Source organism: Varroa destructor, unplaced genomic scaffold (assembly GCF_002443255.2).
Source record: "Varroa destructor unplaced genomic scaffold, Vdes_3.0 BEIS01000004.1, whole genome shotgun sequence".
NCBI lineage: Eukaryota > Metazoa > Arthropoda > Arachnida > Mesostigmata > Varroidae > Varroa > Varroa destructor.
The window spans coordinates 5,293,658-5,321,544 of NW_019211457.1; the positions used below are offsets into that span (position 1 = coordinate 5,293,658).

At 41.6% G+C, this 27,887-nt stretch overlaps 1 protein-coding gene across 10 annotated transcripts in view; it reads right to left on the bottom strand.

Moving 5' to 3' along the window:
• Positions 1-27,887, bottom strand: part of LOC111249056 (gamma-aminobutyric acid receptor subunit beta-like) — a 136,810-nt gene that overhangs the window by 27,813 nt on the left and 81,110 nt on the right. For 7 of the 10 annotated variants that reach the window (XM_086986727.1, XM_086986724.1, XM_086986726.1 and 4 more), the window contains 3 exons: positions 13,783-13,850; positions 8,956-9,182; positions 1,456-1,538 (listed from right to left, as the gene is read on the bottom strand). In XM_086986727.1, the coding sequence (XP_086842853.1) occupies positions 1,456-1,538; positions 8,956-9,182; positions 13,783-13,850 (378 nt within the window). Of the gene's footprint in view, positions 1-1,455; positions 1,539-8,955; positions 9,183-13,782; positions 13,851-14,235; positions 14,402-24,408; positions 24,589-27,887 lie in introns of those variants that run through there. The other 3 variants (XM_086986732.1, XM_086986731.1, XM_022802376.2) reach the window with 2 other exon arrangements.

Below are 27,887 nucleotides of genomic sequence, written 5' to 3' on the forward strand. Positions count from 1 at the left end.
GCAAACTTCCGTGTGTGTACAGCTTGTGATGCGGTATTACGATTAATCATGATTTCATTCAATTGACGTCTGTCCTCGGCTTTTCTGCGCAATCTTTACTTCTCAGTTAAAACAACCTTTCACAGCCTAATGACGATTTACGCGACGGAAAATTCCCTCGTTATCCGCCTTGTCCTCTTCACTGAAGGTGAGTTCACAGTGCGGCCTTCAACGGACACCACTTCAATGACACATCTATGTCAATCGTTATGCAGCTGCCTAACTGAACATTACCAGTCGCTATAGTCCTTACCCCACTGTCCCTGCCTGTAGTTCACTATCGTAAAGTCACATGGATCCTGAAGGTTCCCGACTTGTGCAGTTCATGCCAGCTATAGGCGGCTAGTGAAGTGGAAAAGGGTAGAGTTGTCAAAAGGTAAGCTCGTTGTAGTAGTAATAATAATAATAATGTGATTGACGATCGAACACAGCGCATTAAACGTGTGCGCGACTTGATCAATCGTATACGACCCGCTAGAACTAACCGGTAGGTTGCGGTAAAACGTCTACTTTGGCCCGATGGATATATGGCCCTATCCGATTGATAATCGCCAAGGGCGAAAGTATTCTCCGCTTGTACGTGTAACTAAGTCTGCGCTATATGGAGCTCATTGAATAAACCAAAATTAGACATCTCCCCAAAAAAGGACAATAGGAGGTATTACGTCCATGTTTTATTTCAAACGAGTGTTGGGTCATTAATGCGATACATAATTATTCGTCATAGGTTTATTGGTTATGCAAATATCCGATAAATTGTGGGGCATTCTTAAACGATTTAGTTGTATTGTACGAAGGTCAGATACAGAGCTGACAAAATTAAGCTACGCTCAGACTTCATTGAATGGGATGGCTTAACGCAAGATTTCTCTTTAAGAAGTTGAAAACACAAGGAAGCTTGCTCGAACCTGAAGTGCGCTATGTAAGAAAATTAAAAAAGAGAACAAGACGTATAGACAAAGTATGACATCAAGGTCATATGACTAACCTTGATAACAATGAGTATGATACTAGCCTTATGAGATAAATACGTCATAAAACGTCATTGTTAGGTTATTAATGCAGGCATTATTGGTATTGGCAGATTGGTATTGTTAAATATCTATTTCATCTATTTCCATAAGTCAAAACTGGATATTTCTCTTCCTCCAGAGAATTTTGAACTTCAGTGCCGCTCTTCTGATCAAGAGCAGATATTTCAAATGTAGTAGTGGCTTGACCAGTAACGTATAGTAATTTCATTCAAGACTCAATTCTCAACGGTTTCTTCTTTCGGAGTTGTTCAGAACAACCTACGACACCGTGACTTGGCTGTTGTATAAATGTTTCAGTAGAAGAAAAAAATAGTCCACTGTACTAAATAAGATAAATTTATATTCTGTAAGTACGACGTGGCTTCTACCGTAGAATACTTACAGGATTCAATTTCGATAGTACACGATTGTCGGTCCATCGGAAAGTAGCGTAAATCCATGGGACAGCTAGCCGTAACGGTTAATCTGAAACATCGTACAAAAATTGATTTAAATATAGATGCATATTACCAAGTACCAGATGTAAAATTCAGGAACTCCCACGAAGCAGAAGGCCGAACGAGACTGCTGAACCGCTTCGAGTATGAGAGAATTACTATGAAAGATGCTGATTTTAAAGAACACAGTCCGAACATTGTCCTTGCCTAATGGAATAGAGTAGAATTAGCTTTTCTCTTCAGGCAGCTATTGGGCATACATTAAAACGTCTTCTAAAATCGAATATAAATGAAAATAGTAGGAAAAATATATCGAGCTTTGTAATATGCGACAGAATTGAAGGGCTGATTGATTAGTGCGTTTTTGCAGTTACTGGAATGGGGCAGATTTTGCCCTTCACTAAGCCCATTCTCGAAAAACTGAACCTGTTTTTCTCTCCTTTGATAAAATATTAAATTGGATAAAAAGTTCCGCTCAAGACAACGGAGCTAGCGTCGGATCGGCTAATTGTATATAGCGAAACCCATGATGCCTTCGTGATAGCTTAGTGGGTAACGTATTTTTTTTGGTAAGCTTGAAGACACGAGGAGGTGTAGGGTCAAATAGGGGTACTTCGTTTCGTGCTGAGAGCCAGTCATCTAATGGAATGCCTAGTAGCGGTGCTAAATGTAAAATTCAAAACAAATACGTTTAACTAAAGCCAGGATTATCGCTTTGACCGTCAGGTATGTGTCCCGTTGCGTTTCATTAATCTCTGCTCGTTAAAAGCAGTGATTCGGTGCATTCAGTCATTGAGCTTAAAAAGATGCATAGCCCAGCATTGTCTTCTCCAATGAAAAAGGTTCTGCCGAAACGGGTAAAAAGTTTGAGCGGTCCAAGGCGAACGTGCAGGTGGCGTTAGCACCTGTCACTTCTAATGGCTTCAAAACCAATGGTTTCAACTTGGACGGCAGATCACACTCTGGACGGCCACATGGAGCGAACGATGACGAACCGTGAGCATCCTTAAGCCAAATGTGAGCCATTCGATCCAAGAGTTCTCTGCACAGCTGGGGATAGCCAAGGTGCCCGTTGTCAATCGCCTGCTTGCATGCACTAGGAAAGGTCGAAAAAGAAAGGAAGTAGGCCTCCACAAACTGAGTGAAAATTCCAAAAAAAAACTGTCTGATAATATGACTTCCGTTGCTTGCGCGACAGAAAAGGCCGTTTCGATACGAGATCACTACGGGCGAGAATAAAATGTAACAATCTCCTAAACGCAAACCCAGAATGTCTAAACCTCTTCAGTCCGATGCCACGAAAAAATATGTATTGTCAAAAACTGCACCTCTACGTATGGTGAGATGCGGAAAGCGTTATACTATGAGCTAGCAAACTCCATAGTTGAACCACATGAGACGGACACGTAAATCAACCTAGTTGTCTGAGCCGCAAAATTGAGTGATCAAGGGCGATGCAAAGTAGTATTACTGCATACTTACGTTATACCGGACGTTAATAGGCCTCTGTCCTACTCGGACATCGTTTCATCTGACAATCACTTGTAAATGCAGCATAGCCAGGAAGGCAAACACTTTAGGACAAAGGTCGCAGTCCACAGTCGGGTTACATAAATAAATTACTTTCAAGAATGAAACCTTGTTACTTGGCAAGATACGTTAGCTATTGAAAGGATGCGCGAAAATCGTAGGAAACAATAGATACTAGATTGAATTTGACTAGGATATGTTCAAAGATTGCAGTTAATGAACGTGGCTAAAAAACAACTGTTGGTATTTGTGTTCAGCCCAATAGGTAACACTTTCGGCTGCTGCAATAAGAAATGTTTGCAAAATCAAAAGAAAATCATGGGTTTTGCGACATGTCTAAACGGTATTTTCAAGATGGCATTTTCCGCAGGAGGCATCGTTCGAGATGAAAACGTCGCCGTGTCTCTTCGAAGAAAATGCAAGCTCCACCCTTCGGTTCGTTAGAGAAGCGTTTTTTTGAATGTTTCTGCTGCGTTTTCTGCAATGCAGAACTAACGCACTGTATACCGGCCAATAGTTCGCCCCACATACAATATCTTACAACCAAACTACACTACGCCAATAGTCCATTAGCTACCGTAAACAACATGGTAATGTACTGAATTGCCTTTTTTTGCTCTCATTCCATTTTGCCGTCTGCTCCTATTGGATCTGGTTCTAGCAATAGAAGCGGTAGGTTACCCACTATCGCCTTTCGCATTCTGGGTTTTGTGAGTCTTTTCGATTCGGCATTGCCTCTTTGCCCCCTCCACGTTGTTCTCATTGCCTGCGGCGTCCCGCTCTCCCAGCGGGAAATCGCAAAGAGAACTAGCCGGATACTAGTTATGGTTCGTCTTTCACCGCTGTATGTTGTAACTATGCGACTGGGGTCGATCAGCTACTCAATGAGCTCGTTGTTGTTGCTTTTGTTGCTAAGTCGGCCTGCTATGCGGGCCTTAGCGGGGTCTGGTAGTAACACGGCCCGACTACGTGGCTAGCGGATTACAATCCACTCAGACCGTAGGCTTTTAAAGCAAGGACTCACTATTCGTTGTATAATGCCTGTTGCATTCAGCTGCCACGGCGGCAAAAGCAATGACAATGTTTCTCTTTTGACAGCGACAACAAGAGTTTTGTACGACGACTCCATGAGTCATCCAATGGACAAGCTAGCCCTCTCGATGCTTCCTGGCTGGTTGCTCACCCACCCGTCTGCCCCCAAAGCTGAGCACCAATATCAGCGCTTTTGCGTCCCAAGAAGGTTGTTCTGTTTCTGACACACGTCGTATTGACGTGAACGAACACGGGATATAGCATGCGGCGTTCTTACACATTGGGATACACAAGCCCCTTGCCCAGTCCAATAACCAATGGCGGTACGTATCGAGATACCAGCGTGGATATGATATCGTGAACAGAAGCTACAAAGTTATCTACTGGCCAAGTAAAAAAAACACTAAAGGAAAGATATTTTAAGTGTTACTTGCAAACTGGGTTTGGTCAATATCCTTGTCCTTAACCCAGACGTAGCAATAGAACTGCTGAATACAACAATAGGACGAATGCCGAATGAGAAGTAGTAGTGACATAGATGACCTAGACTAGCCATCGCTAGTATCAGGTACCTGCACCTTCAAACTGCCAAGCAGCTGGCGAGAATCTGCTGCAGCTGAAAGCGGCTTCAAACCTACTAGGGCTGATTACTACAAGTTTGTTGTTAACACTAAGACCTCCCCACGAGCAAGACCGAGATGTTTCCTACTGTAGGCTGTACAAATAGAGCTAGAAAAAAACTAGTCTAGCACTGTCACCACAAATATGCCCAAATAAATTAACGGGATATAGTAGTTCCTTCAATAGCCGCATTTCGTTCTTATGGCGCTGTCGGTCGTGTGCGAGCAATACTGCTTTGACGTACACTCATCACCATATCCGGCTACGGTGTATATGTTACAAGTTCGCCTTGTTGGTGTTCCTATCATTGACAGCGACACAACCCAATGTAAAAGTTTCGCTGGCGCTCGTACCGCAGTATGGTCATATCTGGTCACTGAGCGGTCGGTCACCTGCGCAGTAGGTAGTCATGTCGTAGGGGAAAAATGAAGCTAAATAAAAAAGAAATAAGGTGTATCGAGGTTAGATATTTCTATGCTGGTCATGTTATGGATATAATAGCTATAAGATCGTCGATAACGTCAAAAAACATTACGATATGAAACGCCTTGGGCACGATATCCAAAAAATGAAGTGGTAAAAAGCTTTTAGGAAATTTATAGCAAATGCTGTGAAAAGTAGCAAGTGACTTTGTTGAAAAAGATGTCTCTAATTAAAAAAAAATAGGAAGTGTGGTCTAAGGAGGTATAATCATGAACATTTGATCATCGCTAATACGAATTTCAGCGCTGGTAAATGATCACCATAGCATGCTCTTGCCATGCCATTGCACTATACGTTGACCAAAAACCCAAATAGGTCTAAGACCTCTAGGCAAACAGTTATTAACTAATGAAAAGAAACATGTAATATATTGTCCCACGTCGTTGCTGACACTCCGCTATGTAGGTCCGCTCTTAGCGGGTTCTGGTAGAAAAGTAAAGTGGGTCAAGTTATGCCATGGGCCCCCTCCTGGATGACACCTGTAATAACACCGCACAAATTGACCCTTGGAAAATCTGTAATAGCGCGTCACATAGGAAAAATGTGTATTTGCGCAATGTCGTTGTGCAATATTTTTCTACGTTTTATTAAAAACCATAGAAAGGAAGATGCCTGCGAAGTGTCATCGTAGAAAAACCTTTCTACATATTTATGTGATATTTGCTTAATATCTCACATTCAAAAAGCGTGTCGATCGTGCTAACCCATATGAACAGCCTTTAAACGGGAACATGCTTGAGATATGGAATAAGGCTCATCCAAGTCTGGGTTGTGATTTCAATAGTTACGCGCAGATTTCTGATGGGGGCTATTAAAAACGAATGCCGCTAAAAATACGTTTCGATAAAACGCTTTTAAAGTTCGTTTAAAAAAACCCACAGTATTTACACAAACGTCGAAGTACGTCCGTTAATCTTTTCTTCTGCTCCCCATCATGATGAGGCCATAAATTAGGGTAACTAGGGGCAACTCCTTCGAGGATGATAGCAGTTTCTCCATAAGCGTTCTTTCGAATCACATTTTCACACCTTGCGAAGTATACTGAATTAATTTATTAACGAACTATCGAAAAAAAAAAAAAGTAGAACTGACAATTCCACAAGAAATATCGGCTTGTCACATCGTGATCACAACGTGAATCACAAAAAGGACCTCGTCTCACGTCGACTTGTTTCTTCGTTATGCAAATTCACAGCATTTGGGGTTCAAAATATCTCTACCACCATTTCAAATAAGGGTTACACAATAAACGCGACTTTGAATATGTCTCGTTCCAGACTTTTGGCTTTCCTCTCCTCTTCTGTCGCAACGTTTTTCTCCACTATTGACGGTCGTTTTTCTTTTATCGCTGTTTCCTGCACTGCCCCACAAAAGTATAGACTTTCATAGTCACACGATACGTGACTGAACAATGCAGCCCTACGTCAGCTCTGCCACGCAGTGGGGTTCTCAGTAAGAATGCGTTAATCTGCCAACGATCTGGATGCGCACCTGGTAAAAGACGTGCAAAACGCAGAACGGCTCGACTGTGGTCGTACCATTGTTATCGCGATCAGCCTGGAGATTCGTTCGCTCCGGGGCGAAGTCGGCTCCCGTTCAGTGTTTTGCTGCCATTGGTAGTGGAACACGATGACGGCCGCCCCGAGGCGAAGGAAACCAGGGGCAGAAGAGGAAAAGGAGCTAGAATCCAATCGGAGGATGGGTCCCCAACGATTCGATGCGTCCAAGAGTGAAAGTGCAGCACCGCGTGAGAAGCTCTATTCAGTGGTTAGCGGAAACGGCAAGTCCCTTGTAAAAGAAAGCATTTCCGGTTTTAGAGAGCAGCGGTGACGGTGATGGCCAACTCGCGCTGCGCGAAACGCTGAAGAAACGATCAATGACAAAAATTCGAGTAGGAACCAATACAAAGCAATAAAGTATACGTTCTATTGCTACAAGGATATGCATGGCAGGTTATCAGAGTCGTCAGTAATCGTAACCGGCGAATGCGGCGGGGGGGCAACGAGAATCTGTGGGGCAATTGTTTTCAAACGTGTCGTCCAGAATGCTGAAAATGCAGAAAATCCTATTTTTCCAGCTGTATGGGTTGTATATCTTAGATCAATTTATGCACCGATAGCAGTTCCAGGATGGCCGTTCTGGTCGAACAGGAAAGCTCCTCGCTTGAGTTGCGTCCTAAAGGACATAAAAACTGTTGTTCTTACTGAAGTCATAAAGCAATTCGCCCGAACGAGTATAGTTTGGTTTTAAAATGATCCGAAATTTCGATATTGATTTACTTGTCATAGTGAACATTACTAAAAATATCCGAAAGATTCATTCGATGACAAGGTTGACAAGAGCTGCAATTGCCTGCTGTGGCTCCGGGGCAATGGATAAGTCGGACTTTTAATCGTGAGCTTGTAAGCTATGTGCTGAATAAAATTTAATAATTTGAAGAAATTCCTTTTAAGTGTTCAGCAGAGACTCACCGTATAGATTATACTACAAGTGACTAACTAGAAAAGCATCAAAACATACCCACGTTAAACTATTTTTTTAAATTTAGCGTGCGCTTTTTCACCCCTAATACAGTTAGCATTGGTTACCGGTGTGTCATCCTCGAAACTTCAGGCCTCGCCAAAAATAACTATACGGATTATTGTTTTCGTAAATAACCAGATTTCTTCTACTTTTTATAGAGTTATAAGGTGTTAGAAAGAAATGCTATTTCTGGAAGAAGTGCTAGTTAAATGGAATTAAGCACAGCCCCTTTTTCGATGGGTGCTAAGGTATATCAGTTGGCTGCATATGCGTGTGAGGCGAGATGCCATACCAGAGACACTTATTTCCCGCTTCAGTCCTCTGAGTCGTTTAAGAGATAGCAGAACCATGCCTTTGAGGGTTTTTGTACAAGCGCTACAGAATCCGATCGTAGTGCTCCTAAAACCAATCAGATTCTTCGAGTTCCTACACTTTGCTGGCGCTTCCGGCTCCGATGGATTCGAAGTCTCAAGTGTGACGTACGTCCAAATTAAGCTAAGTGTCAGTATCTGCGCGTACGGGTGTCTTTTACGCATAGAATGAAGTAGATTTAATCTAAACGAAGTGGCAGCCATAATCAAGCAAAACGGCGATTGCAAGGTAGGCAACTGCCTACTTGGCCGCTAACGGTTTCTATTCATTATAAACAATATTCACATGACAACTTTATCACAAGTTGCTCCTTCTGTACTTGTTACATATATTGATTACGTGAAAATACGTAACGCGTCAAGGATTATCCGGTGCCGATTGGGGCGCACTGTCATATTGCTATTGCTAAGATTTTCAAATAACGGATTACGTTTGCAATAGAAAGGCGCTCTGTCGATGATACTCTGCACTGTTTCCTAAGGCAATATGTTGATCTAGATGCAAAAAGGTATAGCAGGATATCGATGACTACTTTGGAACTAAATTCAAGCGTCTCTCGTTCTGTTGAAAAGTGTTACTCCAAATCACAGTTTCACAAATTATGATAGAAAAAACGTCTAAACTATCAACAACATATACGTGTGCGTTCCTTCTCCTGTTTAGATTATTTGCAGCGAGGCAATAACGCTAACGTCTTGCTTTTGTTTAAAAGGCTTGTTTGATCATTCGTTATTGGTTATCACGTCGTTTGTCTATCGCAATGAAAATTCAGGACTATTGACGTGTCTGTTGCTTGGCTGTGAAGGCATATCTTGTTAGTTATAGTTGTGACGCCGACAATCGCCCGCCAGCTTACGTGAAGATTACGTTGCTTTATCACGTACCTAATGCTTCTAAGCACATCGCCGTTGTGCGAGATGCGAAGGAAGGTATTGGGCGTGGTTGCTGTATGGAAGTAAGCGCTTTTCTCGTTGGCAAAGAACGTGTCGGGCACCCAGATCTTTTCCGCCACCTCAGCACCGACCGTCATTGACTCGAGGGCCGGCAGCGCGCCAAACGACAGTCGTTCGTCTCGCCATCGCTGTCGGAAGTAGAAATCTGACGTGAAATCCTGCAAACAACAAGTGTATAGAACGGTGACGATTAGTCGCTTGTTACTGCGATACAAAGCCTTCACAACATACTTTCGTCTGCTATGGTTTAGGGTTCAGCGGAAGGCTCTTTCGCGGCGAATCGAAAAGAAACGATCAGAATTGATGACGCTCTCGAAAATCCGTGCTAAGATCCTTGAGGCATACGAAATAATCGGAAACGTCAGATATATGTCAGTTGCACCTTCGTCACTAGCGATACTCACTCGTATCTAAGCTTTCGCTAGCATGGAGTTACGGTCGTAAACTATGATAATCAATAAGCCCTTGTTAGACTATCTATTTAGCTAAGTAATACGAAAGTGTCACACAGCTTGATTCATTGCATCAGCCCATCTACGTATCGCTCTACCACGAACTTCGGTAGCAGATCGGAAGCCAGACGATGCAATTGTCTGGGTTGAATTGAACAGTACAAACGTAGCAGCGTGCAAACAATCGTTTCTGCGTGGATACCAATTCCAAGCCACAATGACACTATACGTAGAAGCGGTCAAATTTTCTGCGGCCATTCAATGTACGTTATGACAAACGAAATGTTAACGTCACAGTTGTTGCCAATGGTCCAGAGGAAGAAGAAGCATTAGGAGAAGTACCAACGACTAACTTTTTTTTTCCTGTTCCAACGTGGTGATCTGTCTGTTCGTTCTCTCGATCAAGGAGAGCCAGTGTTTGTGCCCCGTTCACTGTATTTGAGTTTTAGCGATCCAAGTACGAGCTGTCGATATTGCAAATTAGCAACAAAATGTCGTTGTTATCGAACGGATCGTTGATTGCCTGTCGAGTCGTACGTCCGATGTTAGCGGCCCACGTATCAGCATTCAATCTGGGTCTAAGCGAGACATCTTTACGCAGAATGATAAAGCGGCTGAATAGACGACTGAGAAGACGGTGGTGACGGTATACACGTTGGCGAAACCGTTTAGAGTGGGGTAGTTCATTTAGTACGGCCAAGTATGAAAAGGGGATAGATAACAATACGGCGTTATTTTTGATCGTGTGCATTGTATCGTTGTAATTATATAGTAAAGCAGAGAAAAGAGTGTGATTCGAAATGCGAAATTTTCCTATTTGGTAAACTCACCTGGGTCTGTAAAAGCTGACTGTACGCATGTTGCATCTGTACACGTCTGCGCGTTTGAGTCTAAATGCTACGTTTAGGTATTAGACTAGCTTTCTGTTGCTAACGGATCGACTACCGCCGATTACTTGGTCAATAAGAGTCACTTTTATCACTCTGATTTTAAGAATCACTCTGTAGTAGTTGCAAAATGGCAATTTTCGAAATAGGACGGAATACATTTCTAGTTAAAACCAACAAAATCTGGGTCTGCTGATTTTGTCGCCTACCCGATTAGACTGGGTTTTGTACGTAAACGTTCACTGAGAACGTAGCCAACTTTTCTGGCAAGCTTCAAGTCGTCTTGACCCCCTTGTTTAAGCATTCAAAACGAGTGTCGTGCGTGCTGGTCCCTCTTTTCAAACGTTTTTTATGGGTCTCAAATGTGTTGACTTCGACAACAAAAAAACTTACCAATTTCACTTAAATGCTGTTTTAAAAAGACATGTTTTAGCATAGGTGAATGTTAAGAGTAGGCGACCAAGTTCAGAGTTGTGCTAATTCTGAAAAGTGCGCTTCATCTAGAGTCGCCCTGAAAAACGTCAAAATCCATTTTCGTTTTGGAAAACTTATCCAGCAATAACAAATCTCATTAACATTAACAAGCATTTAAATCACAAATAATGTATTCTATAGTAAGCGTACCATAGTAAAGTCTATCATGCACCAAACAACAAATAGTCGAGAATACGCCTCGTTGAATATAATGTGTTTGTTTGCATTGAACAAACGTTCCAATTAGTCCTTGTGGTGGGTAGCGTTTTCAGCTAAACTTAAGAAACATGTGGTGGTCTGGGTCGAATCCAAGCGTGGACGTTTTGTGCTGAGGACCAGTCTGATGCAGTCTGATGGAGGACCTAACGGGGGTTCCGAACGTAAAACTTGAAACATTTCAGACGTTCCAAATGGGTTAACCTATTAAGACACAGAATAAAACTGAAGGTTTGATTTTCCCTCCCCCAGTGTATCTTGTACAACTAGACTTCTGAATTAAATGTGGTGAGAGCTTTTGAACGAGGCTTGGCCCAGAATCTTTCTTTTTGCTTGTGCACTAATCGGTTAGCTACTTAAGTAGAGAGTTACTCTGCAGAGCGATCTACGCCAGTCAGTAAAGCGTCGTCTTTTTACGTATCAGTGAGTATTAGCCATGCCCATCGGCATCGTTGGTGCTCCAATTACCGACGTTATTGTTAACGGAGACAGTAATGTCGGCCGTGGCTAACTTTGCCGTTAATGATGATGGCGCCTCCAGGGCGGTATAGTTAGAAATCAGACAAGAGATTAGGCAAAAAAACGTTAATTAAATGAAAACCAGAGGGAGCTGACAAGAGGTCAATGGTAATAGCTGAGGAAGAACGAACAACGATCGAGGAAACAAAGATTGACAATGACTGCATTAATTAGCTCATTTGGTACCAGCCGTTAAGGTCTTTTAATAAATAGTCATATATACACGTTTGAATACTTGTTTGAAGAAAGGCTGTAAAAAGATGATAAACCATTTCAAAATATAAAACAGCAAATTTTGTACTAGGTTAAAGTTCAGATGGATATCGATGTTCTTGTCTTAATTAGTAATTTTACTCAATAAAGGAGAATCAATAAGAAAGAGCCCGAAGTTGATGGCGACCCGCAATTAAATTGGGCATGATTTATACAAACTGATGTCGGAAAGCTGTTTTTCGTACGATAATTTTATGGCTGGGAGTTCTTAATTTATATTTCAATGTCAAGGGTCGCCATTTACTAAAGTTCAGAACTTCGGTAATTTATGCTATTGATTTAGCGATGGCTATTGGAGACGAATAGTGGATTTAATGACTGGACGTTGATGGCTCACTGTTGAGTTAAAACGAAGTGTCTTCTATATGAAGGAATGCCTCGCCATTTTTGATTCTTTGAACGTATAAATTGCCTGCACTCAAAAGGCTTAATGCGTTAACATTAATATATTATTGTTTACGTTAACGTACTTTGAGGTAGCCTAAAAAGTCATATATGGTTTTTTTCGGTGTCCTCTCCCATATATATATATATATATATATATAAACGGAAATTCATCGCGGAAAACATCGACTAGTTCTTCTTACATGTATTCATACTGCTTTTAACGTCATGGTTAGGGTTATCTCCGGTCATATATACATCACCTTTTCTCGTGTAAGATTGTCACAGAACTAAACAAGTGGCATCAGAAACATGAATTATTGGAGATATCCAAACCTGGATCATTCACCCTCAAACTGACCGTATATTATTTATAGATGTACAGTAAAAATCAAGTCCTTTTAGTTAATCGGCAATTCACTGCTGGATTGTAAATAAAAATGTTTTTCGTGTTTTATGTCGGGTACTTAAGCCTTTAGGCGTAATTTGAAGCCGTTGGCTCAAAACGAGGTGTGTCCACGTCCGGATTCGAGCCGTTCAGGAGGCAAACAAGTCAGCCCTGTACCATTATGGGGAAGTCTGCTGCCCGATCGTAAGCCACACCTTACTTCAGGCTTTAAATTTTTACACGACTAAAAGTCGGAACGATTTATATGTGATGTTCTGCAATGTTTACATTTGTAGAAGACGTTGTTCACTGTCGTCTGCTTAGGCACATTTATTAATACGTTAATTCAAACAGGCTGCTAGCTCGTAATGGACGAATGCAAACAGAATAAGCCGGTCAAACTATTAACTGGCTAGTGAATATTTTAAGAGTTTAACATTGATTGAGCATTTGAGACTGATGTATAGTAATGTAAATTAGTAACGAGAATGAGATATAAGCTAAATATGTTTAATCATACACATAGTATACTGGTAAAAACATTGGTGGTGTTTTACAGCTTATCCGAATCCATCGCAACGTAGTTTCACGTTCAAGCTTAGATTTCCCTAGAATGTGTTTCAACCTATAATCAGTACGCCAATTTGGTAGATAGCCTGTAGAAACGCTTTGGATTTTATATCGGATTATTTACACTCCTCTTCAACTCGTTGCACTTTGCCAATTAGTGTGCCCACTAGGTATAGCCTGCATTCAGAGCTATTGTTGATCGGGGTGCTCGCTATTCTGGGGTGAAACATTCACGAAAACACATCATCCTGTCTTCAATATACATATGGCTATATGTACGTACATTTGGACCTGTCAATGTATTGTCCCATTGTGGATATAGGCGCTCTTCGCAGCAATAAATATTGTTTGCTTAAGTACATTACTCAGAAAACTAGGAAATGCCCATAGATAGTGATTTAGTGTATAGTCTCCCATTAACATCAGTAGTAGCGAGCCTCATATTTAGGCCCTATTATGCAAGGGCTATATGGGCATATAGCTCTGGGTGTTCGCTCCCAGTATCTTCGCTATATCTGTATAAATATCTTCGCTCATATCTGAAAGAAGAAGCCCAGATATCACATAAATACAATCATTTATGAAATTATGTTACCATTTGGACTTCGGAGACGGTGCTGATACTGATGATTTGCATTGTGACCCCCACGTCCACCGGAAGCCCTGAAATTGATCAATACAAAAAAAAATAAGGAGATATTAGAAATAAGGATAATTTAGCATAATAGTAACCATTGTTAGTAGCTGCTATTTATGATTTTATTTTATTTATTATTTATTTACTATTTATTTTTACATATACAGTTATATAATTACGGTGGAAAAGCGGTTCTTATCAACTCTCAACAATTGTTACTGATTGCAGTGCACTGCCCTATGTAGCGCTTTGCCCAAAGAGTGAAGTTCCGGTTGTTGCTATTGGCCTGAAGATTATTTTTGAAGAAGAAATTACCAGTGTAACTATAACTGATATTATTGTTATAACTTTTTTGAAAGTCGCAATTAGCGCAAGGCGTGTAACGGAAGCCAATCGCTCTTCTTTCATTACCTGTACCTAGCCTCATACAAACGTCTTGCACAGGCATCACTGCGTTTCGCGAAATGCTCTATGGTCTGGAAACTTCTTTCTACTGATCTGTTCTTCGTAAAAGAGGCGGCCCGTTTTGTGCGTTAAATGCGGACAAGCGTAAGGCGAATAGAATGTCACCCTGGGAATCCTCCCTTCAGGCCGCCTTCCGCCATGCCGCTTCCCGGGGTTCGCGTTGGCGTCACCGTTTTCTCGAGCTCCTGGGCTGAACGCAATCGAGATTAGTTCATGAGTATATGACAAGAATATAGACGGATAAAGGACACTAACTGAAAAACAGAGCTGAGCAAGTTTCATAACTGTAAGCCGTAATTAATACAGCTTAACAAATAAGTCATTTTTGAGCACAAAATTACAAATTACATATAATGCATACAGACACACGTAGTACACGGTCACCCCATAGATGTGCATATGCATATCTATGCATACATGAAGCATCGACACCCCTTGATTTGGCAGCTTAAATTTACATACGTTAGCACATCGTTTTCTTATCGCTCGCATTTTCTTAGTACCATTGGCCAGTTTTGTCCTTTAGGCAGTGATAGCTATTTAGTACACATAAGACCGTCGAACCATCAAACCATAAGACGAATGTACGGTTTTAAATCGCGGCTGACTTTCAGCGTCTACTACAGATATATTGAACGATCTCTGATCTGAATCGTGAGAAATCACTACGGGATCATCCAAGAGCGGGCTAATGGCGTTATTAGACTCACCTTAGTTCTTCACTGAAATCTATGAAGAACAGGTTTACATTGCGCCCCAATGTGGAGACGCACTTGCGAAAGCATATATGGCCAAATGGGGCACGGTGGCGATGGTAATATTGCATTGAATGATTAGCCCATTACAAGTTGTATGACCAACTGACATTACTTGTGAATGGTTTGACCCAGTTCTGTTATATACATCAAATCCAAATAACACTTGATGCAAACGATTTGCCTTACAATTTGAAAAACATTTATGACTCTTTTTATATAATGTACACACTAACATATTTTATAAAGCATGACAAAATGTGTACAGTCGCCTAATTGTATGTACATGGTCTACTATAGCCGAATGTCTCGGGCGTTATATCACGAAATTACATGACAAAAAAAAAAAAGAATAATTTAAGAAGCTTGGACTGTTTTGCTGCATGACGGAAAAGTAAACAGACACACACAACTGTGAGGTTGTATAGTCTTTTTCAAATGGGTCTTAGAACGGGAGTCCACTATCTCCAAGCCTAGCTATAAGACCAAGTCGCCCTCTCGCTTTTTCTGTCACTCGTTTTTTCATCCTTCTCATATGAATAATACACGATCCTCATCACATCTCCCACAAACCTCCGCCCACGTCCTTGGCTTCAATAGAGGTAGATGGGTGATTTATTTGGAGAGTCTACATACAGCAGATTCGCGAACGCTTATGTATGGTTACTACTATGACTAGCATCATTACATTCTACTATCATATCTATGAATAAATAAAACACTTTTTTATTGACACCCCTCTGTGGGGCTCTCTTCAAAGCGACGCCTTAAATATGCCAGTCCTATTTGCCCTACACCGAGCCCTATATAACTTCTTCTATTTGTTTTTTTTCCTAACTATTCTTAATGGCGGCGTAGTACAGTGGCGTTTGATTTGCACTAGTAAAGTGTAGGATATTCGCGATATGTGAAACAAATGGGAAATTCAGTTCTTTGCAGTAAATTGACGATGGGACTATAAAGATGTACTGCATTTTTAATTTCAATTGATAGTAATAATGAACATAATAATGATAATAAGACGAAAAAGTGGGTTTGGAGCCCTCATCGTTTTGTAATGATAAGTCATTAATCATAATTCTTTGTCCGCGTAAATAATAGACGTTAAATTAGTGTATATGACAAACGTTACATTATATTATACCAGTGTTAGTTTATTCAAAGTTCAGGTAGATAATGTAATCGATGGGATCACCAAAGTGCCATTACTGTTATTGTTAGTGTCTCTTGTTCGCGTCCAATGTGGGGTTGCCCCATGTGTATTAACGCGTTCTATGTTAGGGTGCGTTTTGCCCATATATGCTGTCTGGCAATATTACGTTTGCAATTACCATGTTGTATGGGCGGCTTGCTGTCGAAATTTCAACAGAAATTTTGTATCTCTTTGACGCACGTGGCCAGTACTGGCCATTGATAAATAGATAGACCTCCCCGACGGTTCGAGTTTTACCTCCGGTATCGCCGTAAACGTAGTAGACAAACCTACTAGTACTATTGCCGTTTTGGCTGTTTCTGCTGCACCTTTGACTGCAGTCACCGGGGAGCACAGTAGCTGACTCGATTTATGTGGATCTCACGCTTCGGCAGGCATTGGCCTAACAGCGTTTGTATGAATAGAGTAACATCAGATCGGGAAGCGACGAAATGAACGTTGGGCATAATCTACTCTGCTCTATCTTTCATAGCTAAGCCAGGGTCGGAGTTACAACAAACAGCAGCAAGAGTGCACAGTATCTTGCTAAGTTAAGCTTCGCTAGGAAGACCTTACTACAACTTCAGCTCATCCCCCTTCATAGATCCCATGCCTCGTTCCCTTGACCCCATGCTAGCGCAGTAATAATGTGTTTGCCTATTAGACTTTTTTTGGATATTTAGAGCTCAAGTGGCTTACCCAGACCAAACAGAACCGATATTGTAGAACTTACACTCACTAATGCTGTTTCCCCTTTCAAACTTCACCCTCTCATTTAGACCCAAATCTTCGTTACCGGTGAGGGCTTGTGCTCATCGGTCAAAGCCATTTTCTAGATTCCCCTTTTTACTAGACGCGCTGTGCCTCATAACCTACGAACCTGATCTGTCACTACGTCGTTCGCATCCTCTGTGCAACTTCTCATCTTTCTCAGTCTTTTGAGTCGTCCTTTCTCTTTCAGCCGCAATCAAATCTATCTCCAAGCCGGTTGTCGAGACGCATATGAGATGCACGAATTGTTTCATGTCGTCCCTTGGTATATTTGGAAAGATGTTTCTTCTTGAATCATGGTCGCGGGCCTTTCTCGCCGCTACCTTCTCTTGCGCTGCGGTTCTGGCTTCTTTGAGGGACTGGTACATTGATAAAGTGTGTTGTATCATCATCTGCACCCAACTTGACGGGGTTTTACTGACTTTGAGGAAATAGTCTTAAGAGTCTTCATATGCTTTTCGTTATATCTGGGTGAAAAAATGATTAATCTCACCCTTCGTGCGACCTAATCAGTTTCTGGACGTTTGGTATAAGGTCTCGGACATGTCTGAACCGGTGGCTGCGCACTCATTCTGTCTGTGTGCTATTGCGGCATTCTTCCCTCACCCGTTTATTTCTAACATCTCACTTCCACAGTTGTTACCTCTTCTTGACCCCGAGGTCCAGGGGTAAGATTTTGGCCAAAACCAATGCAATAGTTGTACTAGCTGTACGGAAGGCTTACGCGATACATACCGCAGTCAAGCTGTGACTTTCAGAGAAGTTTCCTGCTTGCTTTTGCGGCCATTGCCTTTATCATTCATACCTACGTCCCAGAGAGCACTATCGACTTTGTGGCAGATATCGGCAGTCTGCACTGACTTGCTCCTCCAGGTCCATTTATGTTCTGGAGAATTCTAGCTGTCGAGTTCGCTTCTCTATTTGCTTTGGTTGTAGCCGTCTTGATATGTAGTCTGCCATTGAATGATACGTTCAGGTGCGCACTAAAATATCTCTATTCGTTTATTGTCTTGACTTTTCTGCCATTGAAGCGCGAATTTACTGACCTTGCTTCTCTTTTAGTAGAATCTCTTTTATCCAAGGCCAGTTTGAGACCTGAAATATAATGTACAGTTTGAAGGAGCGCTGTGAATCTCGTTACCGTACAATTCCGTTTCTAACGCGGACTTGACCTAAACGGTGATGGCTGCATCATCCGTGTGTGCCAATGTCTCCATACCTTCATCATGTATTATATTCAACAAGAGAGGGTTAAAAATAGGACTTTGTGGGACGTCCGCCTTCATTATAATGAAGGTCTTCGTGCTTGTGTTTTGCAATTAGTTGGAGATGATCCGGACCAGATGCGTAGACATCGTCACTATGGTACCCAGAGAAACGGAAGACTATTTTATATAGCCGGAAGTACTGTCAAAAAGATCTCACGTATCTCCAGCATGAAGCTGTGGACCAGTTTGATTTTTTAAACCACACGTTGGATAGCGACATGCGTCGAGTGGCGCTTTCTGAATCTATGCTGGGCGTCTGAGAGCAAATCAGAGTCTTCTTACAATTTCTAAAGTCGTTCTTTTATCATGGCTTCGAAGCTTTGGCGACAATGCTGATCAAGCAGAACGGAGTATACTTACTATTGCTGTTTGGTATCAACACGACTTAACAATTCGTCTTCGCTGACGATCCTTCCAACAACGTCTACTCCTTGAAGGAAATTTCTATTGCCTCAGGGAAATACTGTTTAGTCTAGACAGTATTCCCCGGAAGGGAATACTGTTTTTTTAAACGCCTTTCTTCTTTTGATCCGCTTGGCGGCATTCAAAATCTCCGCGGTTGTCAATGGGGACATGTCAGCTGTGTCAAGTCTTTGGTGATACCTCACTCATAGATCTTGCGTTGAATGTCTTGATGCTATGGGAATAGTTTCCGCAACATGTGTTTTTTCTTGCTTGATAATGTTTACCTTGGCAACGTTTTTCATCTTACCCCTGATAATCTTATACGATCACCTTCAAGGGGTCCTCATCCAATTTTCCAAGAAATGTTTTCCAGCGCTTCCGCTTGCTATCCGCGATAGAGCGTCTTAGTATGGTTCGACGTTATAGATATTCAGCCAACAGCTCGGGTATCACTTGCTCATCCACCCTAGCCTTTTTGATAGCCCTCTGGGCCTATAAATAGGCCTTTTTCTTTTTTGCAACGTTGAATTTTTACCAGTATTTTAGTTTTACTGGCTTAGCTCGACTGAGTTGCATGTTTGGGACACTGAACCATGTGCGAGCTGGACAAGGTACTCGTTGAAGTTTATCACCGCCATGGATAGAACTATACTCCTTCATTGCTCTGCTTAGTGCCGCCTTACTCCCTTTGAGATTCCTTAGCCTAAATCCATTCTACTGACGTATAATTTGTAATGTTTCTCTGACAGTCGCAGTCTTTATGCAATGACGATCGCTAAGGTTGTCTTCATTTTAAAGTATTTACCGGTCCTTAGTTTTTGCAGTTATGCCCACGTCTCCCATAATCAAGTACACCAAAGGTCCTTTCCATCGGCTCGTTTATAATCGCTTTGCTGTTGTGATGTTGTTAGCAGCAATCCATATTAAAACCGCTTCCCCTCTTCTATCCGTGTTTCTTAAGCCTCATAATTGCGTGTATAAACTGGCTGCGGTCGCAATTGACGGGTATCATTCTAAAGTAACTGGTCATTGTGAACAGTGGGGGCTTCATTTACTGCAGCGTCCTGGGGCTCGATCAGACAGTTTCTTCTCGGCCATCGTTCATTGTCGCCTTTCCACCTTTGCAATATTGTTTCCTTCTCAAGGTTTCATTTCTTGATCGGATGTTGGCTTTGAAATATTATTTGTATAGTGTTTTTCCGAGTCTCTACAGCCTGCTTGTATTTAGAACGTAACATAGAGGTGGCTGCATGTCTTTCTGTGTTGCATTCTTACGATGGGTAAATCAGTTGCAGTCTTTCACCATACGGCCAACTTCCCTGCGTTCGTAATATCGTTTCCCTTTTACCTTGTCTTATTTGTAGTCTCACGCAATGTGTCTGAGCCTTTGGTAGTTGAAACACGAAGTAAGTGATGCCCATTCCTTCACTTGGAAGTCAGAGCCACTGCTCCGGAGTTTTCTACATGCTAGCAACCCTCTAGCAACATTGTGCGACATAATGGCGAAACAGCGCTATGCGCTGTTCTTACCTACTTGCTAATCTTCTGTTTAGTTTTTGCGGACTCAGACAATCCTAACTATAGTTATTTCTCTATCTCAGTCTACTGTTCGTAAATGGATTAACGTCGAGGAAGGCTATCGCAGTGGTGGGCCCGATCATGTCTTGTACATTGGACTTAAGAACACGTGAAGTGGTTCGGAATCGGGCGTACCTTCGTTCCGTTTCATGCCGGGAGTCAGCTTTCTGAAGTAATGCTCAGTGGCGGTATTAGACGTAAAAATCGAAATATTATTATAATTATTATTTATGCTTGGCCCCTTCAATACTCCCCCAACGCAACTTAACGGATGGGCGACTAGATTGATAGAGACTGTGGCAGTGTGTCTGTGTATTTTGTCAGAAGACAGCAGAAGTCACCTCAGACAGCCGAAATCCGAGGAGTTCTTTCGCTCCAAAAGAAGAACAGGCAGTGACTAGTAGTAGTGAATGCTATAGCTTCCGACGTTATGGCCGGGTTGGCACAGTGGCTTGTCGTCACAGCCTGCGCAACCACGACAGTGAACAACCGCTAGTTGGTCTCGCTGTATAGAGTTTCTCTGGTCAACCAGAAAGCGGCGTCTTTCGTATCGGGGAGAACGAATACCGAACGTTGCGAAGCAAGAAGTAGGATGCGTGTGCAGAAGCCAAGTTGAGCCCAATTTCTTAGCAAAGCCAACCGTTAAGAATCTCGGTTTGCCCACTATTTTGCTCGACTCCAGAGCGTTAACTGGACTTGTGGATGGTTTTCTCATGTTCTCATTTAGGGTGGCTTAGCCTTGCGGGCCTCCTTGAGAAGAAGACGACATGAGGTCTTGACATCCACAACAACCAGGGTAGTCCATGCGCGCAATGGAGCCGTGCTCATCTGCGAGATCACCTCATCGTCTGAGCTCCCATGATAGGACTAAAGCCATTGCCGTTGCTGGAGAAGCTACTGCTGTGAGCGCTCGCAGGACGGACTCACTCTCCACGCGTATCCACCGTTGGACTGCTCATTGCGCTACCATTTTTAATAGTATACGTTACACGTAGTGTGAATATGAGGCGGCGGAGCGAAGAGGAACTAGCTTATACATGTGAAGATACAGAGGGACCATAGGACGGAACTGGTAGTTGGGCCAGACCGAGGGAAAGGGCAGAGATTGACAAGTTTCAACTTTTGTGCACGTGCGACATGCGCTTGCCTGACGCCAAGTTGTTGGCATGACCTTGAACAACAAATAGACCGTCGATACGAGTGTGTGATGCGAAGGGTATGGGAGAGTAAGTAGCAACACGCAGTTGGCAGCAACAGTTGGCAGACAGGCGTAAAGTTGCTTCTTAAAATTAATAACAAAAAAATAGCGACCGGCCAAGATGGTACTATGCACTCATGCAGCGATCATATCTAGGTGTGTGTGTATTTATAAGTGGAGAAACATAGGCGGTGCTAAGAGTTAAAGGAAGTGGCAGGACCACTTCATGGCTATCCTACGCAGAACAGAAAGGTTCAATCAATCTTACTGGTTCGGAACACAAGAGGTATGAGGACATCACAGCTGTTGACGAACGAAGATTACCGAAGCCGTTTAATATCTGTCGATGGCAGGAGATTCAGTGCAGATTCATTTATGCGGGCAGCAAATTGATCAACGGCGACATCATGCGGCACATACGTAGCAAGCCTCAGTGGATAGACGAGATAAAATATTGCACTAACTAACGCGGATTGAGGAGGGCATTACCGCTGCTAACAATGACTCCCAGTGTATACACTTTCAGTATGTAAACGTTTTCCACTCAACATGTTACCATTGGTACCGCGGATAATTCGTTTGTAAAAATAAACAAAACTAAGTGTGTATATATTATAAAATGTAACCGGATAGTTTGAAAAAGAACTAAAGGCAAGTAGCAGGAAACAGGCGAGTGGATTTAACTGTATGTATACTCCTTTAATCCTATGTGATTATGCCATAGTAAATGCATCAGCTACAGTGGTGACAACCATGGTCTTCCAAACGATGGTATATGCTAATATCAAAAATGTTTAGTACGCTTATAACATAATAATACTATGTTCTATTACTACATACTACTACAGAAATGAAATTGGCATGCATAGTACCTCATTTCTTCATTTTATAATTTGCATAGCTTCTGCTCTTCATTCTGCTGATCATTTCATATGAAGTACATGTGAAATGATGACTCTCGAAACGGTCTAATGACTTTTGGCTTACCTTGTATAAATTGTGAGTTTTCAACCAGTACATTCTAAGTATGAATGGACCACCTTTCCTGACCTATAATAACCCTCTTATCTAAACACTTTTCCTTGCTTGTAAGCTTGTGAAAATTGTATTCTCAATAAGGCACTTTACAAGCCATATATATATGTAGCTTACCTGTGATGCAGAGCGATACCATTCGCTTGCGGGTATTTTCTCTGGCTTTAATGTTGTCTCCTAATAGCAACCTTATTCAATTATATTTTGCCTTGTCCGTCAGTTTTGATGAAAGATACAATTGGACTTACTGATCTTGTAAGGCTTATTTGAGGCCCTTTGTGAAGCCTCTGAGCATCATGAAAATGGTTTTGCGTCTGTCTTCGAAGGCGATTAAAGCTAAAAGAACATTGCACCATTTTCTGTACTACAAATTGTAAATCATAGCTATGTACACGCAGTAAACACTATTTATGCGCTGTCCGTCCGGTCTACAATCAGTATCTATACCCCCTGCCAGTCCCGTACCAGCTGAAAGGAGACTCTCTAATGGCAGTTCACTTCAAAATTTAGTGCTGCCAAACTCAAGCAAATTTTTGACATCTTTTTCTTTCTCTTACAATCAGATGAGGTCTGCTACCGACCATAGGCTTTGCTGTTCGTTGTTAAATATTTAAAAAGGTCTTGGCCTTGTCCACCGGCAAAGGCATCGGGAAAGCGAATTCTGGCACATGTTATAGGAGTTGTGCAGAGACGTATTCTTTATAGGGAAGGGAAGCAGGCCCTGAATCCACAATTGACTTAGCTCGGTAAAGGCAGTGCATGGACGTGTAGATTAGTGACGAATCTATCCTTCACGGTTGCACACCTTGTGATATTGTAATATGTGACTGAGGACAGTACGTACCAACGCTTTATTGTCTTAATTTCATCAACCAGGAAGATTTCAGTTTACGTCACGGTGAAGTCTTAACCCATTGTACCGATCGCGTCGAGTTCATCAGATGTTATCCGATCAGACCCAATTGATTGACATAGTCAAGCGCATTCAGCGACCCCCCTAAAACTGATTTCTCTTGTTCTAACAGGGTGTGAACTGTGTGTTATCTGACTTTTTTTTGCCGTTGCCTTCGTCTGACTATGGCCGCTTTTAGTATACCCAACGTGACATTGCTATGAAGAGGCCTGAATCTATTGATAGACTAATATAAGTAGATACATAATCGGTGTGTCTGTAGAGCCGTTGAAGGTTAATTTCGCCCCTACTCAATCAGAAACAATTGGTGGGTTCAATGGTCCAAAGGTTCGTAGGGATTGAAGACTGAGGAATATTAGAGACTCGTACAGTGACTGGGTGGAGCATCAATAGTGAATCTTATTGGAAGCTCAACTACATGTGACATAATCGACGACGACGACGCGTTCGATAGACGGCGTCGAACAATCGAGCAAAAAGTTTGATTATATAATAACTTATACGTGTTCTATTATTTCCACTGTCATCGTGATGGCGCAGGATGTACTGTGTTTGCTTACAAAACTGAGAAACACGTGGTGGCCTGCGTTCAAATTTAGACGTAGACGCAGTTCGTTCCATGAAGGCAGACAGCTGTCTGAAGCCGTTAGATGGCTTAAGTAGCAGATGAGAAACACGAAAAAATATTGATTTCTATTGTACCCCTCTCTTTGACAAACTTTAGCCAAAGAATGATGAATATTGAACCATACAATGTGTGGGTGGGTGGGTGATGTGAACTAGTCCGGTAAAACAATCCAAATTTCAGACTCGCGAAATGGACGAAACAGTTTTAGTTGCTAAAACGGCATTACCAACATACCCAGTTATAAATTCTATACGATCCCTTCAGGTAAACGTCAATGTGTGTTTTTCCTCTGTTAATAAAAACAGCAATAAGATCATTAGCGGGATATTGGCTCTGAAACATTTTAAATCGAGTGAATGAATTTTAGTTGGCTAACCTTGAACTCTGACCTGAATATATTGTAATGGTCAAAGTGTATAATCGTGAGGCTGATCTGCTCGTGATTGGCACACAGTCATCATTATGATTTGGCCCTCTGCGCATTGAAAGGGCGTTAGATCATGTTGAACGTCGCTGGTAAAACATCGTGTCTGTGTCCTGCGGCGACATGCGCTCACTGTAACCCAGAATTGCATAGCAGTCGAGAGATCACGTTAACGGGTGATGACCGACAATTGGTTTTTATTTGGTTTGATTTACTTATTGTATGGGATAACTACTCCAAAACTATGTAGCAGAAAAATTCGAGGCTACAAATGATAGCTCAAACTACACCAATATACAAAAAGATCGAAAAAATCATAGTTTTGATCTTAGCTTAGGTGAAACAATTATGTAAACATACATTACTACTAGGTGCGACTGCCTTTAAGTCAACTAAGTAATAACATCTACAATGTTCCTAAATATGGGACTATTTAACAGCATGTTTGAGAGTATAACAATGCTATACCCGCTTTTGATAACTTAGGTTCTACCTACCGCTTGACATGACCGCCCAAGCGTTCTGTGCTCTTCTAGCCTTTCGTAGGCAAGTACAGGCCTTAAATCCTAGCCTAAATAGACTTAGATCCCTTGTGAACATCTACTAGAGTTCGGAGGTGACGAAAAAGTAAATGGATTTATTGACGAATACGGGTGTGGCGAATAGCTGTTTTTTCTTAGGTCGGTAATCTGTCAGAGGGTAACGGGATGGGGGTGGGGGGTGGGGGCATATTTGAAAATGCTATATAACAAATCTCATCAATGCTGATCAGAAGGTAGAGTCCAATACCTTTTGCCTCTGAATGGGCTATGATAGAACATTCTCCAAGAAGAGGCCGACATTTTCGATTTAGATCTGCGACTATAGTACGGAAGTGATTTTAAACGGATCTGTTTATAATGACCCAAATTCTACTTTGTGTTCCACACCTCTACCTAATTTTATCGTATTGTGATTAAAAGTAATAATCAATTAATGGGCTGGGCAGGTCAGTATATGTATTCTTCTTTTAGTCCTGTTGTTTTCATTTTGAAATTCTAATTGTTTTAGCACCCAGCTCTCGTCACCTCCGCACAGGTCGTCTACCTCTATGTTTCTGTTCCTGCTGGGATTCGAACCTAGACCGCAACGTGTCAATACGACTAGCATGCACATACGTTACTTACTATCATGGAAATTTGTTAACTATCTATTAGATTTTGTTATCAAAACCTTAACCTTGTCATATATGCAAACAAGGCAACTTAGCGCTATGTGCCACACATGTTTTTCGTGAATAACCTAATCAATGCGCGGGCGCTAGGCCTACCCTACAGGGCGTAACACTATTTAAATCCAAGAGCCAAACAAAGAAATATGGTTAATTGACCGACCTCGTATAAATAACTGTCTGTAAAAGGTACGTTATATTTGCCCCCCCCCCCCCCCCCACACAGACTCACGCACCTAGATCGAACATCCCAAAACAATCGACTCAATGGGTACAAAAAAATGTTCCATACAACATCTATATTTTTTTGCCATTCACTTTGAAGGACTCACACTCTAATAGTAAACGTATCTGTTCGCTGCGAAGATAGCTTCTAGCTATCTATTTAATATCTGCATTAAGCATGAAGAGATTCTCGCCTTAGAGAGTTAAAAAAAAAATATAAATAAATATAGGTAAATTCCACAACGTGAACATTATCGCTATCGTCTTCTGCAATGTATATATGCACAATAGTATCTATAGATAAGATAACGATAAAAGCGAAAACTCGAATGGACGTTATTATTAACATAAGTTGGATTTGTGATTCATATTTCTTCGATGATCGATATCATTTAACGTACCCGTTACATGGCTAAGGGTGCCGCGTTGTTCCATGCGTATCAATTTCATGGAGATAAAGCGGATCTTAAGGATACTATTGTGAAAGCCGTTTTTCTATGCAGCGCATGGATTAAACCTACAATAGATAAACATTTTAAACAGTGACTAAAAATGATACCGTTGGACATTCGAGCTTATCTTGAAAAGAAACGCTGTCTAGATATCCAGTTCTACGGCACGATTAGTACTGTTAAAATTTATTTGATTTCTAATTTGCAAAGGTGTGCTGGATCACTGTTGACGAAAGTTATCCGAGTCTACCTTTTGCAAGAAAGTTTCCATCGACGCGAACCGTGTTTAATATCGCGTTGCACTTAAAGATATCAATTGTATTCAAACTATACACCTACACGCCTACGCACAGCTGATTATGGTAACTTCATCTACAAAAAAGAAAATTCATACAATGGTTCTTATTCATTAAAGAAGAAACGCGTTATGGCTCAAAAGTTTTTATGGTAACGAGCCATTGGAGCCGGTGCTAAGCATAAGTATTAGGCCATCTTACAGTTGTACCAAAGAATGTAAAAAGGACACGGGTTGCTTCTAATGTAAATGTAAACAAGCGATTAATAAAAGCGATACATAGTTTAGACAGTGTGAACATATGATGCTGTGGGTCGTGAGAAAAATTTTCCGTAAACCAAATCGATTCCTCTTCTATTTTTGGTTCCTAATGAAAACTATCTGTGAAACCTAATAACCCCGTTCGATGTTTAACTATATAAGCTGTTTTTGATCGTGATGATCAGACACCCGTCAACAGTTTGAACAGGCTGCCTTGACAGCTACTTGGTATTAGAACAGCTCATCCTTGTCCCTGTGCCCTTCTGTATTCAATCTGACTGAAATATTCAATCTGACCGAATTTTTGTGCTATGCAACATTTTTTAGTCATTACCGTCAACGTATGTGTATTTCCTTGGAGGCGTATTTGTTCCTGCATACCAACCCAGAATCGTGTGCGCAGACGAAGATGCAGATAACTGTGGGTGCACTGATTAGGCTTTTCTTCAAGGACAACATAGAGCTTTTGGTTATTCCAAAAACGAAGGACGAAACTTCGTATACGCCAGGTAAAAATACATAGTTGCACTTGGATAATTTTATAAGCGCGCATCTTTCATCTAAAACAGTTTATATCTACGTTTGTTATTGCTCTGAGTCTTTCCTTTCGTTTGCAAGTGTCATTGGTACTATACACCTTTAGGCAATTGTCAAACGAAATCCTGCTTTGTTTATCATCCTATTATCCCACTCATAATCGCGGTTTTTAAGCGGTAAGAAGCTATTCTAGAATGGCACCAACAAAATGTCTATTCCTTTTGCTGCTAGAACAAGATCCTCGACTAACGGAAACCCTCTGGTTACTGGCCTTTAAGAAAATTCCCACGAAACAACAGATATTGTTATTTCTAGCGAGAACTGAAAGCAGCATAGATGGCCCCGTCGGTTAATAAAGCGAGATGATATTGCGGAGACGACGATGACCATTCTTAGTAAAACGGGGTAAGATAATATAGCACACGTCAAGATCCGCAATACGTATTTTCTT